This window comes from Dermacentor silvarum, chromosome 7, assembly GCF_013339745.2.
Source record: "Dermacentor silvarum isolate Dsil-2018 chromosome 7, BIME_Dsil_1.4, whole genome shotgun sequence".
NCBI lineage: Eukaryota > Metazoa > Arthropoda > Arachnida > Ixodida > Ixodidae > Dermacentor > Dermacentor silvarum.
In genome coordinates this window covers 97784323-97802584 of record NC_051160.1, presented here as the reverse complement: position 1 = coordinate 97802584, position 18262 = coordinate 97784323, and the positions used below count along the sequence as shown (strand labels likewise).

At 46.7% G+C, this 18262-nt stretch overlaps 2 protein-coding genes across 9 annotated transcripts in view; both read left to right on the top strand.

Moving 5' to 3' along the window:
- LOC125946888 (uncharacterized) overlaps nucleotides 1-16273 on the top strand; it is a 985317-nt gene extending 969044 nt beyond the window's left edge. For all 7 annotated transcript variants that reach the window (XM_049671056.1, XM_049671057.1, XM_049671053.1 and 4 more), the window contains one exon: nucleotides 16127-16273. In XM_049671056.1, coding sequence (XP_049527013.1) covers nucleotides 16127-16272 — 146 coding nt within the window. In that variant the 3' untranslated portion in view covers nucleotide 16273. The remainder of the gene's footprint in view (nucleotides 1-16126) is intronic.
- Nucleotides 1-18262, top strand: part of LOC125946889 (uncharacterized) — a 790862-nt gene that overhangs the window by 563023 nt on the left and 209577 nt on the right. The window lies entirely within an intron of this gene.

Genomic DNA, 18262 nt, shown 5'->3' with positions numbered 1-18262 from the left:
CCGCACCCAATACGGGAAAAATTTGAAACCAGACAGCCGAACTCGCGCAGGCAGCACATGGAATTTTGGGGTTCAGGCAAGCATTATGACAGTTCTTACATTATCATATACAATAAAACAAGGCGGAAAGACTTCTGTGTTCAAAATTTTATTCTGCAACCTTAATAAGTACCAATGCTCACGCTCGACTTCACAAAAGATACCAAATGATCGAAATTACAAACGCTATAATTGGGATAACTGCAATTTGCAATCAGACTGGCAAGTTTGTTCAAGAAGTGTGGACAGATAAGAGGTAATAGCGCACAGTTTGAAGGTGTGGTAGGAGACTCTGCGGTGTAGCTATCTATACATCGAGTGGAGTATATTTTGGGCTGAATCCTACACACATCTTCCTTCAAGATGCAGCGTATATGGTCGAAGCTTGTATAACCTGCTGACCTGTATTTAAGAAGCTGTTTAATTGAAAGGCGCGAAGCCAGTGTAGGGGGTTCAAAAATCTCAAAACAATTCACGTGTTTAATTTTCCCGCTTTTTTAGTGAGTGTGAAACAGATGCACCTGAATATCACTTCGCGAACACTACCTCACTGATGTTTTCGCATATTTTGCGCACATTCAATACGGGTGCACTGATATGCCGTCTAAGTATTACCTAGAAGCACCACCAGAGGGTTGACTAGAAATAAATAAAACTTGAATGTCTGGTTTAAATTACATAGCGCTATCAATTTGTGGACCTTTGCCATCGTTGCGTTCATTTTCATTGAAGTATTGCTGTCTGGAGAAGTAAAACTACTCTTGAAGCATTACGTGCGATCGTTTTTTAACTAGATGACTTTGACGAATGCTTTTGTTTTACAGCGAAGCTGTATAACTCTACCAGCCAAGTAACTTTTCGTGTCGGCGTAAGCAAAAAACGCCAGGCTAAAAATAGAAGTCAAACAGCATATCTCATTTGAAATTAGGCATATATACAGCATACAGCTCAGCACTCAGTTTTCAAAAGAAAAACCACAAAACGAGCATCAAAACCACATGATGGATGATAAGGCGCCTGTGAACAATGGGAACAACCTCCGACGCGTTCCGTTAAAAATTGGGTTTGCATCTTCTTCGAAAGGGGTTGACGTCGTTCAAAACCCCCGTGAAACCAGTATCTCTCGTTTCACTTTTTGTAGAGCCACGTGTGTGAATTCAAGTGACATCACAATGGGTAATCGTTGTGGGTGTCGTTTACAGCGTTCCTTCTCCCGCGCATGTTTCTCGGTAAAGATTACGGTTGCGCAAGCTCCTCCTAGTGGAAAAGTACCCAACAGCATAGAAATCACGTAGTGACGTCACCACGGTCTAGTAACTCATTGAGTTCACTCCAGGCTACCACGAGTAGATCACGGAAAGTAACGACACCAGAAGAACAGCGAGAACTTAATGCCGATGTGAAGTAATAAAGGGTGTGGTTAAGTACATGTAAGTTCTCTCTAGTGTCACTCTTTGTAGAGCCACGTGTGTGAAGTCAAGTGACGTCGCAATGGGTAATCTTTCTGAGTGTCATTTACCTCTTCGCTGTCCAAGCACCTTCACAGTGTGGGTTGGAGCGCAAGTTTTTTTTTTTTTTTTTTGATGCGTGCTGCCCATTTGTTGGCCTGTTTGCACCTAGACAGGTTTGTAACATTGGTATTCCGTTGCAATTCATCTAGGAAGAACCAAACCGAGCTTCCAAGACAGCACATATGGTTGTAGGTGGCAGCGACCTCGAAATAGTTTTCTCGGGCGTGGTCCTAAATTATCCCATTAAAGTTTCACTGAGGAAAGCATTTTGATTGGAGTGGACAGTTACGTGAAGGTAGCAAGTGAAATAATTGACCCCATCCGTGCTCAGCTCTCTGTGATGGACTCTACCAGATGTACATCAAGAGCACTGATTGTGTGTGTCGAAACTGCGCGAAATAAAGATCAATTCAACACGTAGAGAGAAAGAATTTGATTACTTACATTCAGTGCAGAAGAAATTGCCACAGATGAGATACAGAAGCAGACCAATGACCAAGTTGCTGTCATAGGATCGAAGGGAACAAGCTACCCGTCTCGTAATACCGACGAATGTTGGATATGTATCGCAGGATCAGAAATTGGAGATTGTTTAAAAAATGTCTACCAATACGGATGCATGTCAATGCTTCACGATAAGTATATTACAAAAAGTTACAATATGAGTTTGTACCCCATAAGTAACGTTGCACCTAACAGGAACCCCACTGCGCAGGTGAAGTTAAAGGACTGCAGAAGCTGCCTTTATTCCGTAGAAACACGCGAGAACTAAATGAAGAATGCTGCAGACATTCCTTCAAGACATGCCTCTTACAAAGGATTTGCACTCATAATAAATAAAGATAGGTGAAAAAAATAGGAGCTTAGGTGCACGTTAAAAAACCCCCGGTGGTCAAAATTTCCGGAGTCCCCCACTACGGCGTTCCTCATAATCACATCGTGGTTTTGGCAAGTAAAACCCCATAATTTATTTTTAAAAATAGGAACTTTGGTCAGAAAGCTCACCTAAAGACATTTCACGTTGTGAACAGTTAAACACGCTCATAAAAAGCACACCTACTGCTACAACAAGTGAAGCGTGATTGGTGGTACGAGAATGATGTATTCCTAAAGGCAACAATAGGTGCACGTATCTCGCCCGAGATATCGCTTCGGTTATGCTGGAAATAATCTACTGTGCGGGAAAATATAGGAGTAAAAGAGACCGATGATGGGAGATCATGATCTCACCAAGTAAAGACATGTAGTGGAAGCTCAGAGCACGAGTCCTGATTTAATATGCTTGCGGCCTAAAAGCAATGCTTACTTTTTGCTGCGAATTTAGTTTGCCACCTGTCATACTCTTCCTCCGCGTCTCTGGCATCGGAGGTGATGTTTTATAAACACTGTTCGCATGCGTCTATGGGCTGATTTGTGTTTCTCAAGAACACCGAAATATTCGTCGCTTGTAGCAGGCTGAGTAGTACAATAAATGTCGATGGATCTAGAAATTTTAGCTCAGAATCATGGCTCTACGACGTAAGCACATCATCTGTGAGGCGCATAAAGGGCGTTCGAAACGTCAGTGTGCTTCAAGTTGGAAGGGCAACAGAGCTTTACCAAAGGAATGTCTGTAATATATTAACCTGCCTTGGTTATGTTCTTATTAGATTTAGGTGCACGTTAAAAGTAGCTAGGTGGACCAGGAGGACTCCCCACCCCCGTATGGCCACCCTCACAATGATATCGTTGATTTGGTGCGTAGGGGCCGAGAAATTGTTTTTACTTAACTGTTTAAATCATTTTTGAGACAGAGTGAAGACGCGAGTGAAGCATGTGTCTATTGAGGACCAGAAAACCTAATATCCGCCTTTGAGCCGTGTTCCTGATGCCCAGTAGGGCAAAGTCCCAGGGCGAAATCTCAAAGTTGAATTAAACGGTTCCTAGATTTTTCACGCTGGTTTCTCCTCGCCTAGGCTGTCGGATGTTGACTCTGGACGTGATGATGAACTTGATTTCTACAGGCGCCCTCTTTGATAGGCGGCAATGACAAATTCTAGCGTGTATGAACTAGTTAGATCTTACTGTGACTTGTGTACTGCAGCATTTATTTCACATTTCAATTATATTTTTTATCAAAGAAATCTATATAAATTTTTTTCAAGTTGGCTATGCCTGCAACGACCCAAGATTGATCTCTTGCCTGATTTTCTTCCGACGAGTACTCTAAAACGGCTTTTGGTTGCCTCGACCACTGATTAGTTAAGACGCCCATCAACTTTAAGCTCCCGCGATTTAGAAAGGTGGTCGCTTGCTTTGGTAATGGCTGATGGAATATTTTAGCATTTTTTGACATTGTGTTGAGTATTATACGGACTTTTGTCGCATGAGACACGTGCATGACACTGTTGCAAATATTACTTAACGAAGAAGATGTGTACGGCGCCTCACGTTGGCTCTTAGAAAAAACAAAACAAATAAACATTCCGGCGCAACCAAAATCTCAATGACTGTAAATGTCATTGCGAATCACATTGACGCCATGTTCTGACGCCATATTGTTCACCACCAAAATGCGCCCTATGTGTGCCGTGCACTGCAACTGGGCTCCTCCTACGCACCTTGATAACGATGATGATTGAATGACATCCCCTTTGAAACGGGGCGGTGACAAATGTTTTTCTATCCTGTTTGAGATAATCAGGTATGCTGTCCATTCTTCTCTTTCTAGCATTTTTGTACAGATCTGCTAAATATATTTATCTTGCTCAAAAAGTATTTACCTACCGCTACTTATGCCTGTAATGGACGCGGTTGTATCAATCTCTTCCCTGCCTTCCTCTAGAGACGCTGTGCCATCTGGCCACGTGCCGATGATGTTTTCTCATCTAGCGTCGCCTCCGAATTCGCACAGGTGGCAAACAAGTGCGTGCTATTGTTGAGAACGTGGACGTGGACGTCGAACGTCGAAGTGCGTACAGCAAGGACGAAGGGCCGCGCGGTCACCGACCTGCGGAATGTTTCAAAGTACAATTCACAGTGCACAGGGTGCCAGCGGTTAAAAGGCAGGGGTATGCAATTGAAAGGGCAGTGCTTGCAGTAAACAGGAAAATGTGGACGCTAATTAAGGCAATGAATTTTATGGTCATTGACGTCAACCGAGAAGTGCACCGGGCAGGCTGCGAAGGAGCTTTTGTGCGTGACGGGATACATTTTAGTGGAAGCGTAGCAACACCGGTTGGACGTCGATTCGCAGCGCGGGCTGTAGCCTTCTTTAGGTGCGCCTCAGGCAATCAGGAAGGAGTAGCACTGACAATTGGGCGAGTTGGTACGGATGCATGGTTTCAGAACGGCGCAACAAGGAAGACGACAGACGAAAAAACACACGAACACAAGCGCCGACTCACAACTAAGGTTTATTCCACATCACAGAGCAGATTTATACACACACGTGGCCGCACACAACGCAAAAAGAACCAAAAAACCAGAACACGTTAACCATTCAGGTACAGGATTTCTTTATCCTGTAGCGCAATAGAGGGACAGCTGATACAAGACTGTTTTTTATTTTGAATGTTCCATGCTTCGATTACTTCCCGAGTCGTCTTATCACGATGCCTTGAAATAATGCTTGTGAGGTTAAACTGAGGCGCGCAGCCGCACTTCTGACAGTGCTGAGAAATGTGCGAAAAACCATCACAACGTAGGTTGGCCGCATGTTCCCTTAATCGCACGTTGACACATCGGCCCGTCTGGCCCCTCGCGAGTAGGAGATAATTGTTTTGGAACCAGAGTGGGTAGCAGCCAGTGCAATGGTGACGTCATCCGCATGAGTCATGGCGCGGGCGCGAAATGTAAGCCCGTTAATTGTTTCGGTTAATTGTCAGAGTCATGAGGGAGGTAGTGGCCGAATACTGCACCAGGGAGGCCAATTCCTGCTCTGGTGAGGGGGTGACTTTGATAAAGCTTAGTGGGCCTGCCTAGTTTGGTTTCACCTGAACTAGTATAGCCCCACTAGCTCTCGGCAATATTTTTTTTGCCGGTGTCAGGCACCACTTCATGCCTGAAAATGTAGTGGACTGGAGCAGGATTCAAACTTACGACCTTCAGATTTGAGGTCGGGTGTTCTACCTCTGCTCCACGCCACCACCACTTGTTAGAAGGGCCTTGAAAGACATGACCAGGAGAAAAGTGGTTGGAGAAGATGGAATAACAGTAGATTTAATCAAAGATGGAGGAGATATCATGCTTGAAAAGCTTGCGGCCCTTTATACGCAATGCCTCACAACTTCAATTGTACCAGAGAGCTGGAAGAACGCCAACATTATACTTATCCATAAGAAGGGAGACGTTAAAGAATTGAAGAATTACAGACCCATTAGCTTGCTTTCAGTATTATATAAGATATTCCCCAAGATAATTTCCAATAGAATCAGGGCAACACTTGACTTCAGCCAGCCAAGAGAACAGGCTGGCTTCAGGAAGGGATATTCTACGATGGATCATATCCACGTCATCAATCAGGTAATCGAGAAATCTTCGGAGTACAATCAACCTCTCTATATGGCTTTCATAGATTATGAAAATGCATTTGATTCAGTAGAGATACCAGCAGTCATAGAGGCATTGCGTAATCAAGGAGTACAGGAGGCATACGTTAATATCTTAGCAAATATCTGCAAGGATTCGACAGCTACCTTGGTTCTCCACAAGAAAAGTAGAAAGTTACCTATCAAGAAAGGGGTCAGGCAAGGAGACACAATCGCTCCAATGCTATTCACTGCATGCTTAGAAGAAGTATTCAAGCTATTAGACTGCGAAGGCTTAGGAGTGAGGATCGACGGCGAATATCTCAGCAACCTTCGGTTTGCAGATGACATTGTCCTATTCAGCAACAATGGAGAGGAATTACAGCAAATGATTGAGGACCTTAATCGAGAAAGTGTAAGAATTGGGTTGAAGATGAATATGCAGAAGACAAAGATAATGTTCAATTGCCTGGCAAGGGAACAAGAATTCAGGATCGCCAGTCAGCCTCTAGAGTCTGTAAAGGAGTACGTTTATCTAGGTCATTACTCACAGGGGACCCTGATCACGAGAAAGAAATTTACAGAAGAATAAAATTGGGTTGGAGTGCATACGGCAGGCATTGCCAAATCCTCACTGGGAGCTTACCACTGTCGTTGAAAAGAAAAGTATACAATCATTGCATTCTACCGGTCCTAACATATGGGGCAGAAACTTGGAGGTTAACAAAGAAGCTCGAGAACAAGTTAAGGACCGCACAAAGAGCAGTGGAACGAAAAATCTTAGGAGTAACATTAAGAGGCAGGAAGAGAGTGGTGTTGATCAGAGAACAAACCGGGATAAACGATATTCTAGTTGACATTACGCGGAAGAAATGGAGCTGGGCAGGCCATGTAATGCGTAGGATGGATAACCAGTGGACCATTAGGGTTACAGAATGGATACCAAGATAAGGGAAGCGCAGTCGAGGACGGCCGAAAACCAGGTGGGATGATGAAATTAGGAAATTCGCAGGCGCAAGTTGGAATGCCTTTTGTGTCCAGTTTCCAGTTCGGGGTTGGGGTCCCCGGAGTATGGCGCGAGAGGAGGAGAAGAGGTGCCCGGAGGCGCCGGCTGGAGGTACTTGGTGGCCAGGTCTGCTATCAGTGACGGAGTGTCGCCGGGGTAGGCCCGGACCACGCGTTGCAATCTGGGAGGTGGCGGAGGAGGTGACCCGATTTATTGCAGCCCAACTGACGGGAGAGCCCCGAGCAGAGCTGCTCCCACTGGTGGCAGGCGAGCGCGGTAGTGTATGCTAGATCTCGCGATCGACGTATGCGATGTGACGGCGCAGGCGACGGTTGTGACGTCGTTTATGCCAACGTTTAACCAGGCCCGTGCGAGCGGCCCACAGGTGGGCGAGGCGGGAGTCAATTGCCGGATGGTCCTCGGTGGTGGGGATCGAGGCGGTGACCCCGTCGAGATCAGCCACTAGCTGGTCGGTCCACGTCGAAAGGTCCTCGATTTCGGGAGCGGCGGAGTGCAGCTGGCGTACTCGGAAGGCGTCCCAATCCGTATAGCGAGTCGTGGGCAGGCGCGGCTTGCACGGAGACGTGCAGACTTGTATGGCGAGGAGGTAATGTTCGCTGCCCAGGGACTGATGCGTATTGGACCAGCGCGCATCGAGCACGTAACGGCAGAAGCTGAGATCCGGTGTGCTGTTGCGGCCCACGCTGTTGCCGATGAGAATGGGTTGCGTGGGGTCGATGAGCAGGGAGATGTGGAGGTCATGTGCGAGCTGCACAGCCTCGTGCCGGGGCCATCGGCCGTGGGGTGACACGTGGGGTGTGTAAGGAGAGACAAGCTTTTGATGACACGTGGGGGGGGGGTGTAAACGTTGAGAATAAAGAGAGGGGGGTCTTCACGCCGTTGAGGTAGGACCTCGAGAAAGACGTGGTGGACCGTAGGGAAGGGTAGATCGGCTCGATTGACCATGAGCGTCCGCCGCGTGAGGACGGCCGTGACGGGATGGGGCAGAAGGCGATGAGCAACTTGGTCGTGGGCGACCTAACCCGAGAGGGAAACGGTGGCGTGAGTCTCCTGTAGTGCGATGTTGTCTCGAGAGGCCGAGGGGTCCAGTTGTTGAAGGTGTAGAAGGACGTGGTTACGCTTGGGGCGAAAACCACGGCAGTTCCACTCCCAAACGGTCACGACGAAGCGGTGTCGCCTCGGCCGGTGCTTGCGAGGTTCGGACGGCGGACAGGAGGTGGTGTGGGCGTGGAGGGGTGGCTTGGCTCGGATGGTTGCGAGCATGGCAGTTTCAAGGGTATCGACCGTCGCTTGAAGAGACTGGAAGGACGAGCTAGGCCTATCCGGCCTAGCTCGGCGCACGGCGTGATCAAGGGATTCCGAAAACTCTCCTGGGCAACTCCGGGCTAGTATCGGGATAAGATTGGTATCGAAATGATTCCGACGGCTTGCTTCTCCCACAAGAAACTACCTGGATAGGGCGACAAAAACCGGCACGAGGGCGGAAAATTGGCGGATCCGTCGCGAGGTGCCACTGCTCACGATGGCGACGCCAGCGTCTCTCGGTTAGCTAGAAAAGCTTCGCTGTTAAAAAACGAGAGTACCGCCTTCCTTAAGAACAATGCTAGCTCTAAACGCTTTGATCGCACCGTATCCTGGTTGAAGTACCTCACGGTATTTATCAGTGATTTGTTCTTTACCCCTACTACATACGGTCAGTTGAGTTTTATTTTTGTTAGCCACTCCCGACCTAACAATGTTGACATTTGGCCACCTGTGGTACCCCTAGCAATCACTAGTGGCAAACGAACGTGCTGGTTATGGTAGTTTACATCGACATCCGCGATACCTTGACCATGACAGGCGTTCTATTGTAACTAGTCTTACATCTGTTTCCCTGAAACTTTCGTCAGGAAACCGCTTTAAGCAGTCTTCTTCACACATTACTGGTACAGCTGCGCCTGTATCAAGCTCGATCGGAATATCTTTTCCGTTTACCAGCAAATGTACTACAATGGCTGGCGTGCTAGTCCTTCCATCTCTGTGGCACAGAGTTAACAATTCATCATACGCTGCACCATTCTCTACGAAATGCACATTTTGGCTACGTGTCCTTTATTCTGATATTTAAGACATCGGCTGTTCATGAAAGGGCAACATGAAGGGGCCATCGCCCACCGTAGCGATGGCAGATATAAGTCTCTAGTGGAACGGCTGTTGACGCCGCATTTGCGCCAGTTTTCGTAGTGGCAGTCCTGGCGTAGTCCGCACTAGATGTTTGCCGCTGCGACATTGTTTCCTTGTGCCAGTGAACGTCGCTCTCGACTGTTGTCTTACATGGCTGCTACAATACTGCAGGTGGTGTTCCAAGTTAGTTTGGCGCCAGGCGTAACCAGAAGCCGCCAGCGTACAGCGTCAGAACATAGTCCAGCGATGAGAGGATCTCTAAGGGCTTGCTCCAGAAATGTACGAAATTCACATGTTGCTGCCAATTTCTTGAGTCCTACTTTGAAGTCGCTGATGTTTTCGTGTGGCTCTTATTTCATTTGGTTTAAACGATACGTTTCTGCGACCACCAAGTTGTTCTGGGTGTAGTGCTTTTTCAGCGTGGCGTTGACGTCACACGTCTCTTGCGTAAGGGTCTTCGGCAGAAGAAGGCTCCTAAGCGTGACGTATGCTTTCTCCCCGATGGACATCAAGAGCACTTGCAACTTCCTGTCCTCTGCGATGTCGTTTGCAGCGATGAGACACTCGAAAGGTTCGAAGAAGACGTCATAGTTCCCGGCGTCCGGAACGAACTCTGGAATCTTTCCGAGCATGGCGCCCCTGGTAGCTTCTGTCTTGGAGGCTTCTGTTGGGATCCCGCCCTCATCGCCAGTCATGTTGTATCTTCTTAATCCGGAGCCCTCCACAACGGCGTGCCTCAGATTCAGAACGGGTTTTGGCACGTAAAAGCCCAGAAAGAAGAAGAAGTTGCAACCTCAGAACAGACATGCATTTCAAGTCCTTTATTTCGGCATGCCAACGGGCAGCCTCAAAACACACTGAACACTTAACGTAGCGCCCACGCCCATTCGAAACAAGTGGCACCCGGTTACACATGTGCATTGGTGTTCACTCGTTTATCACCGCGAATCGATAACCACAACACGTTCAACATATCCTGACAAGCGGCATGCGTATCCCCGAATTCACCCCGTCAATCCGGGCCATGAAAATCGTTTGTTCATAACGCGTGCTCATATCATTTGCATCGCTCTCGGATCGAGTTTTGAGTCATCAGTAATAAGAAAACACGATTCTTTGAAATAGTATTGGGTAAACATTACAATTCTTCTGCGACTTCTGTATCTTTCATTGCTGTGTTCGTAATGTCTCTCGTAATGTAACGACTCTTATGTCGCTCCACTAGCTTACGCTGTGACTGTGTTGCATGTGCCGCGCAGGCCTGTGACTTTTTTTGTTTCCTGGCGCCCTTTTTTGCTATCTGATGTAACTTCAGGACATATTTGCACTCGCCCCTCCAGCACAGAACTTCGATTTAGAGCTGGAAATGATGCGGATCATCAAGCACAAGTGTGCGTTAAATAATAGCTTTTGATAAGTTTTAAAACCCGACTTGTTAAAAGCTCGGTAACAGCTGCAAACCTGCGATGGGTATCGGTGCTGTAGCGTTAAAAAATAAATTCTGGAAAATTACGTGCCCAAAAAACGATCTGATTGTAAAGCAAGCCATAGTGGGGGACGCCGGATTATTTTTGACTTCACGGGGTTTTTCCACGTGCGCTCTTTGCAAGCTACAGGGGCATTCTTGCATTTCGCGTCCATCAAAACGTGGCCGTCGCTGCCGGGATTCGATCCCGCAACCTCGTGCTTAGCAGCGCAACGCCAAACCCTCAAAGCAACCGTGGCCTGTGAACCCTGACTTGACATTTAAAGTAGTTTATCGAGAACTTAACTCAAAGTAGAACGTTTCATAAATAAGTGTTATTGAGACTGCCATTGTTGCAACCCTTGCCTGCAAGTAGCATAATTGGCATTGAAATCCTGATAAATATATTGATGAGGGATAGTCATCACTGAAGCAACTGTATATTATAAGTGAACAGTCAGATTGTGCCAATGCAGGCAATATTGGTACCATTAAACGTCATGTAGGTTAAGAGGGTACCTGGGATATTGGTGTAAAAGTATAGCTTTAGCAACCCCACTGCATGCTGTCAGTCAGTAGCGAAACAGTACGTTAGTAGTAAAAACTTGATGAGGGCTAGTTGATTAATAGTTGAGCATGCAGTACGTTAAGCACTGCAGAAATTTGTCATTTTGCCGACAACATACTTTTCAAAAACGTTTCAATGAATTTTGCTTCTTTTATAAAGACGAAAACTTGTTTGAAGAGCGTCTACTCTACCAAAGCCATGGAAGGGAGTGCGGACGTTTTTAACGTAAGAAGTATAAGTCACGGAGTTCAGATATCAAGTAAGGAATGTTTTTCAATATTCGAAACTATAAGCGAAACAATCTAGTTCCACGATTTAAATCGTAACAGAAACTTTACCCTGCATGCACTGGAGATATGTTTAAACATCAAAGACATTCCGCAATTCACTCACACCATTAATTATTTAAAGCCACACGCAGTCGCACGTATGTATTGCATGCACAAAAACCTGATGAAGACAAAAAATCCCTAAAATGGTTAATATTTCGACGTTAAGTTTTGCGTCCTTTGTGCATTAGCAATATTTACCAAAGACTATAGCCACTTAGCAATTATAGGAATGAGCGCAGTGTCACGTGCATCATGGCAAGCATGAACAGATGTCCCTCGATTGCCGCCGACACTCACTGTAACAACGCTGGCGTGATGAAGAGCGCCAGCAGCGGCGCGGAAAAGCTTCAATGCGTATCAGAAGCATGGTAACCCGACCTCCACCATTAAACACGTGAGAGCTAGAGTACACGAAGCCTCCACTGCAGAACTGTCTTTAAGATAGTGGAGCAGCGTTCACCCAGGCTACCCCAAGCAGCGGCCGAGTTTTATCCGTTCCCTATCTTAGCACTCGCTTGGTCACGTTACCGCGCAAACCCAGTACGAGCGGAAAGACGAGACCCTTCAAGCGACAATCTTTCACGGTTCACGTTCGCCCGCGTTTCTTCGCACCCTCTGCATACCCCTCGAAGGGTGTGAGAGGATGATTATCACAGAACCTCACACGGACACCCACGGCAATGAAATAGATAGAAAGTTCCTCTGAGTTTCCTATAATTATTGTCTAAATAAAATTCACTGAACGTCAATTAGAATGATCCAACTTCAGCACTGTGATGATTGTATGAACGTAATGTATAAACCATGGACATATTGTTCCTCCAAACGTTGTGTCTTAAGAAAACATCTACTATGTAGCTGCCTATAATGACACATTTTTTCCATAGTGTAAATTATGTGGATAAGTCTGGGGTGGTACTCATATCTCTCAGCGTTCAGTAGAGTTTTTATGGAAAATGAACAATGCAGCACCAAATGCAAAGCATGCACAAATAATATTTACTGCCAATCTCTAGCTTAATTTCTCATTTTGATGATCAGAACATCTATAAAGCAATGTTGCGATGACTCCCAACAAATAGAATTTCATTTCAGAATGTCAAACAAGGCTGCATCAATACAGCTATTGAGATATTGATATTTTATTACCTCTGAAAAATCTACCCCTGCAGTATTATTCAATTATTCCTGTATATTTTTGAAAATCTGAGCCATTTCTCTAGGCACCCACTAAGCGCCATTATGTCAGTTCGCTTCCTTGAGGATTTTAATAATTGTCATGTACCTTACTTATGAAACATATACACTGGTTTTCGTCTTTACATATTGTGAGTGACTTGGTCGCAATTGTTCGAACCACATTGCTGTGATGCTAAAGGTAGAGTGGGATTACAAATAACAGCTACTTAATATTGTAAAATGCATATTTAACATGTATGTCCGCTTTGTTTAACGTGAGGTCACTCATTGGCAAAACGATGAAGTGTTTATCCTAAAGAATGCGCAAAGAAATGACCGCGGTGGAAGAATATTTAGGTGTTGACACCACGCGCGAGCGAGCGTCCAGATTATGTTCGGCCGCGCGCGGGCGCACCGAGTAGCTCTGCGGCGAGCAGTTAGATGGCGCCGCGGCCAGCGGTCCCAGCTTAGCGGCGCCGGCGGCTTGGCATTCCTCTGCATCCGCTAATTTTTCGTTCATAGTGGTGCCAGTAAAACTCAAACCGCGAAAGAAATTCGTTATTTCAGATTAAGGTGATAAGTGTACCAGGCTGAATGCTTTGTTAAAATGAATGTATATTGTTCAGGGCGTGAATGACGTGAACACGGATCGATCGGGCAGCACTCAACGCCCACTCACATTCCACTCGCGCGCACATTTTGTTGCGGCCGATCTAGTCATGCATACAATCATAAAAAAATTAAAGCGTAAGCCCGCGTGCTAACCCTCGATCAGAAGAAAATAGTGACTGCACCGGAAAATTCAAACTCAGAAAACCGTTCAAGCATCGTCACGCGAATTCAGTGTGGGCGCGATATAATTTAAGAAATGAAACGGCGCAAGCTTGCGATATACAATGCACTAGAGCAAAGTGGGTGTTCATGGCTAGAACCTATGATGAGAAAGCACATAGTTATGTAAAGAAATCTTTCAAGAGATAATTATCAGGCGGGACGAAGCAAAAATAATCTGAGTATCTCCAAGAGACGACAGACAACATCGCCTTGTTCAGTCCAGCTATGTGACATTTTCATATTTTTAAATCTTGGTGCATGATAGTTAAGACACCCAGTATATATCTTATAGAAGCAGCAAAATTTGCACAGACTGTTGTGGCACACAGCAGTTTTTGTGGCACACAGGAGGTTCTCTCTTTCGTAGCGGCTTTCGAGGTTTAATTGACCGTGTGAGGTTCTTTGGACAGTTCGGAAATAAGGTGGGAACTGTACTGCAGACAGAACAGGGCTCTTTGGCGCGTCAAGTAGCACCATTTTATCGAGCTCTGCGTAATATGCCGTCGATATCATATCCTGAGAAAATTGCTTGGTGTAGAAATGGTCAGTAGGCATTAGAGTTCGGTCTGCCCTCAGATTTACACGGCGCCACTGCTCTAGACGACCGCTGTCAGACGGCGCTTTGAATAGAGGCACACGCTCCGCACAGGTTCGGTATCCAGAATTGCAGTTCGTGACAAAGCACTTTCTACCCATTTCAAACTCTCAGAAGGCCGCTTCCACCTTGGTCGAGCGTGGCGCTTCCACCCGTGGCGACAATACACAAGCACAAGATGATGAAAGGCGCGTGAACAAAAAGTGTACCTTCAAAACAGCACGGCCGCACAGGCAAGCACAAAGCGCACAAAGGCAGCGAAGCACGCGCCTTCCCGCCGAGGCTGGGACCGCATACCGCAGCGCCCTCTACGACGGCGCCGAACCAGCTGCAACCAAGCCGAACATAATCTGGACGCGAGCGAGCTGCGCTTTCACGCGCGTTGGGGGGAGAGTGCCAGCACCTCTCCTTATTCTTACACCGTGGAAATGACGCATGCCAACTACAAGGACGCAGTGTTGTTTGATCGGTGCTAGGTCTATTCCGCATCGCTTACAATGGATCAGTATCGACTTGCTCAACTTGCAGTCATTCCAGAGCGATTCAATGTAATGAAGCATTCATAATCGTCTTCCTATACACAATGTGTTTTTGCCAGGATGCTGCTACGCTTTATTACAAAAAGTGTACTAGCTTTTACTTTCTTGTATCCGGAAATAAACATAATTTTTAAGCCAATTAGACTAACATGAGGCATAGACGCTGCTACTGGACCAAACCCGGCTTTTTCGGATTAATAGCACGCTAGAACACTGGTAATGACAACCTTCAGGTACCATAAGAACTTGGCCAAAATACCTGTCAGTATTAGCTGCGTCCTTAGTAGACACGGAGCAGCGCAACGCGACAGGGACCGATAATAAGAAGACACGCATCGCTAAGGATAGCGAGAAAGTCCGGCGTTGGCGTAGTTTTTTCAGCCCCGAAGCCTTGCAAGCGCTTTGCAAAAATGGAGAGAGAAGCCAGATTGTGCCATAAAGCATCGCGAAAAGCACGTGCATTGCATCAAGGCGTTATATATTCTGTGCCTTGGTCATGTAAGCGATTGTACACAGGACAAACAGGCCCGTACCTTAACCCGAGATTTAAAGAGCACTAGTACAACATCAAAAAAGCGTTATCAGGCTATCTAGGAATCCACTGCCGGAATTGCGGTGGCGTCCCAGTCGACCTTTACAAACACGGCCATTCTAAGGAGGGCCCAAGGCAGAATGACACGGTAGATAATTGAACAATATGAAATCGACAAAACGAAAGAGAAATGTTTGCGCTTTCCATCTTTGGCCATATCAGAGTAAGAAAAGATGCTTCTAGAATCTTCGCCTAGAGATGAGCAGGTGCGATTTGTTCCCAGCGGTGACACGTGTGGGCTTTGTACTGTATCTTTATACGTTTGTCTCCTTGGTTTTATTATCGATCTGTCATTGTATAAATAACACGTGCGATAAAATAAAACCGCGTGAAAGTTAGCGCTGTGTATGTGTCTTCTTAACTTGGTCCCTGTCGTGTTGTACTGCTCCATGTCCATTATGAATCCAAACCAACAGGTCCGGCAATATGCCCTAGCAAATTAGTCGGTTGTTCCACTTTATGGGCTTTCAACAATAATCTTTCTTACTATACTTTGAGAAACATTTTACTTCTACGATGAGAACACGCCGAAGCTTAGTCAAGCTCCCATTTTCACAGCTTTGTCCCGTTACCCTGATTCTCTTCTTGGTATACATCAAATTTTGAAGGCCTAATTTACAATTCATTGCACTTTTATATTTCATTTTTTTCTTTGCTGCAATGATAGCGACCGTAGCTTCTCTGTTTCAGGAAGCGATTTTGCTGCTGACGCGCAAGAGGTAAACTTCCCAAACTACGCGGATTTACAGATGTTTTTCCTTTCTGGTTTAGGTGAATTCTATGAACTGCGCCTCTGGAATTCGTCTGCTGTGAGCCCATATAAAGAGTGCCTTAAAGCTTACGTTGAACGTGTACCGAACGGAAATGTCATCACGACCTATTACAACGGCTTGTGCAAGAACATACTTACCAAGTAGATTTCAATGGCTTTAAGCAAGACGCACACAGTGTGAGTTTTGTCAAGCATAAAGCCCGAAGACCGTACTTTCCTGAACCCGAATTGACAAAGTGTCACTCGCCTGCTTTCTGAGAACGCCTGCAAAAAAACACGACCTATATGTCTCACTCGACAATATTTGCTCATGTCCTGAAAGCATGAATTCTGCAATAAACACATGCTAGGGCCAACAATGCCCCATTGCAACTCTCTCAATTGTATTGCTCCTCAAAGTTTCACGTTTGCCTGCATCTCGTCCCACGAGCGTGACAGGGACATCCACCGTATATTCAAGTGTTAGCAACCCAGCAGTCGTGCAACCACACTTTTCGCCGTTAACAGCATCAATTGCCGAGGAATGAAAATAGATGAAATCAATTCTTCGCGTCTGTCTCGCAAAAAAGCACCACAAATTTTAGATTACGCTCTGACGGCTGCAATTAGAAACAAGGACAACGAAGCGTCGCAAAAGATGGTGCACTCCAAGAATTATAAAGCAGTTTAGGAAGGTCAGGGTATTTCCTGTGAATAGAAAAGCGCGAACGAAGTGAAAGTTACATGCGTTGAAACAAAGCACCGCTTGCAACCAGAAATGTGAAACATTTAACATATTGCCACCAGGTCACGAGCTGTGGCGAGCGCTAACCAGTATTCAGGCAACGAGAGAAGAAGTTTTCGTTTTTGGGGTCAGCCATCTTCTTGGCTGGTGCTCGTCTCTGCCGGTGCAGTACTTCTTGCTATACAGGCCTTCTGTTGCATGTGACAAACTGGTGGAGGTGATGGGTAGTCCCTGCAAATGTCCTACACGCCTCCTGGTAGCCCTGTACCTGCAGTGACAACACCTGTTCACCGGGCCAGCTGAAGAGTCCGAGGATTGCCCCCCGAGCCTAGACCTCTTCCCGAGACGACCTCAGTGACACACCAAAGCGGTATGGAAGGCACTACTACTGCTGCTCACTATACGCTACAGAAAGTTCCAAAAGTCTTTCATGGTTCCATCCTTGAGGACGTCGAAGTTGGCTCAGTTCGAACGCGTCGCTGATTTCAATGGGTGGACCGATGCGAACAAGCCGAAGAATGTGTACTTGAGCCTGGTGGATGGCGCTCGTACCTGGTACGAGAACCGCGAACCCTTCTCGTTGTGGAGCGACTTTTGCCGTCATCTGCGAGCAAGTTACGCCAATGCTCATCGTTGTGAATGCGCCGAGCGGGCCATTCAGTCGCGCATCGAAGTTCCGAACGAAAGCCTGATGATGTACTTTGAGGACATGACGCGCCTCTTTCGTCGAGCTGACCCGGACATGGCAGAAGATAGGAAGCTCCGCCACTTAAGGCAAGGGGTTAAGGAGCAGCTTTTCGCTGGCCTCGTTCGCGGTCCCCTGACGACTGTGGCCGAGTTCTTAACGGAAGCCACGACAATGGAAAAAGTGCTTCAGCAGCGGTCAGCAGTGTACTACCGGTAAATCAGCGTCGCGTCATCGATGGATCAGATCGGAGCTGCCGGAGGTAGCATCAACATCGACTCCCTCTGCGACCTCATCCGATCAGTGGTACGCTACGAGCTGCAAAGAATTCACTGCCCGCCTCAACCTACTGCGGGATCCATATCCAGCCTCATCAGGAACGAGGTACAGCATGCTCTACAAGTCCGTTTGCCAGTGAGGTCACACCACCTGTGCTGACGGAGCTTCGGCGCGCATCATACGCGGAAGCTGCGAGCCGGTATATTCCTGCTTCTCCGCACTTCGTGCGCCCCACGCCTCACGATACACTTCCATCAGTTGAACCGATGCAGCACTTGGAGAACCGCCAACCGCTTCAAAGAAAATCGGACATCTGGCGCACACCGGAGAGGCGACCGCTGTGCTATCACTAAGGCGAAGCCGGACATGGATACCGTGAATGCCCGTATCGCCGCCTTGGACTTTAGGGTTTTGCCGTCGACTCTCCAAGGCCAAGATTCGGCGAAA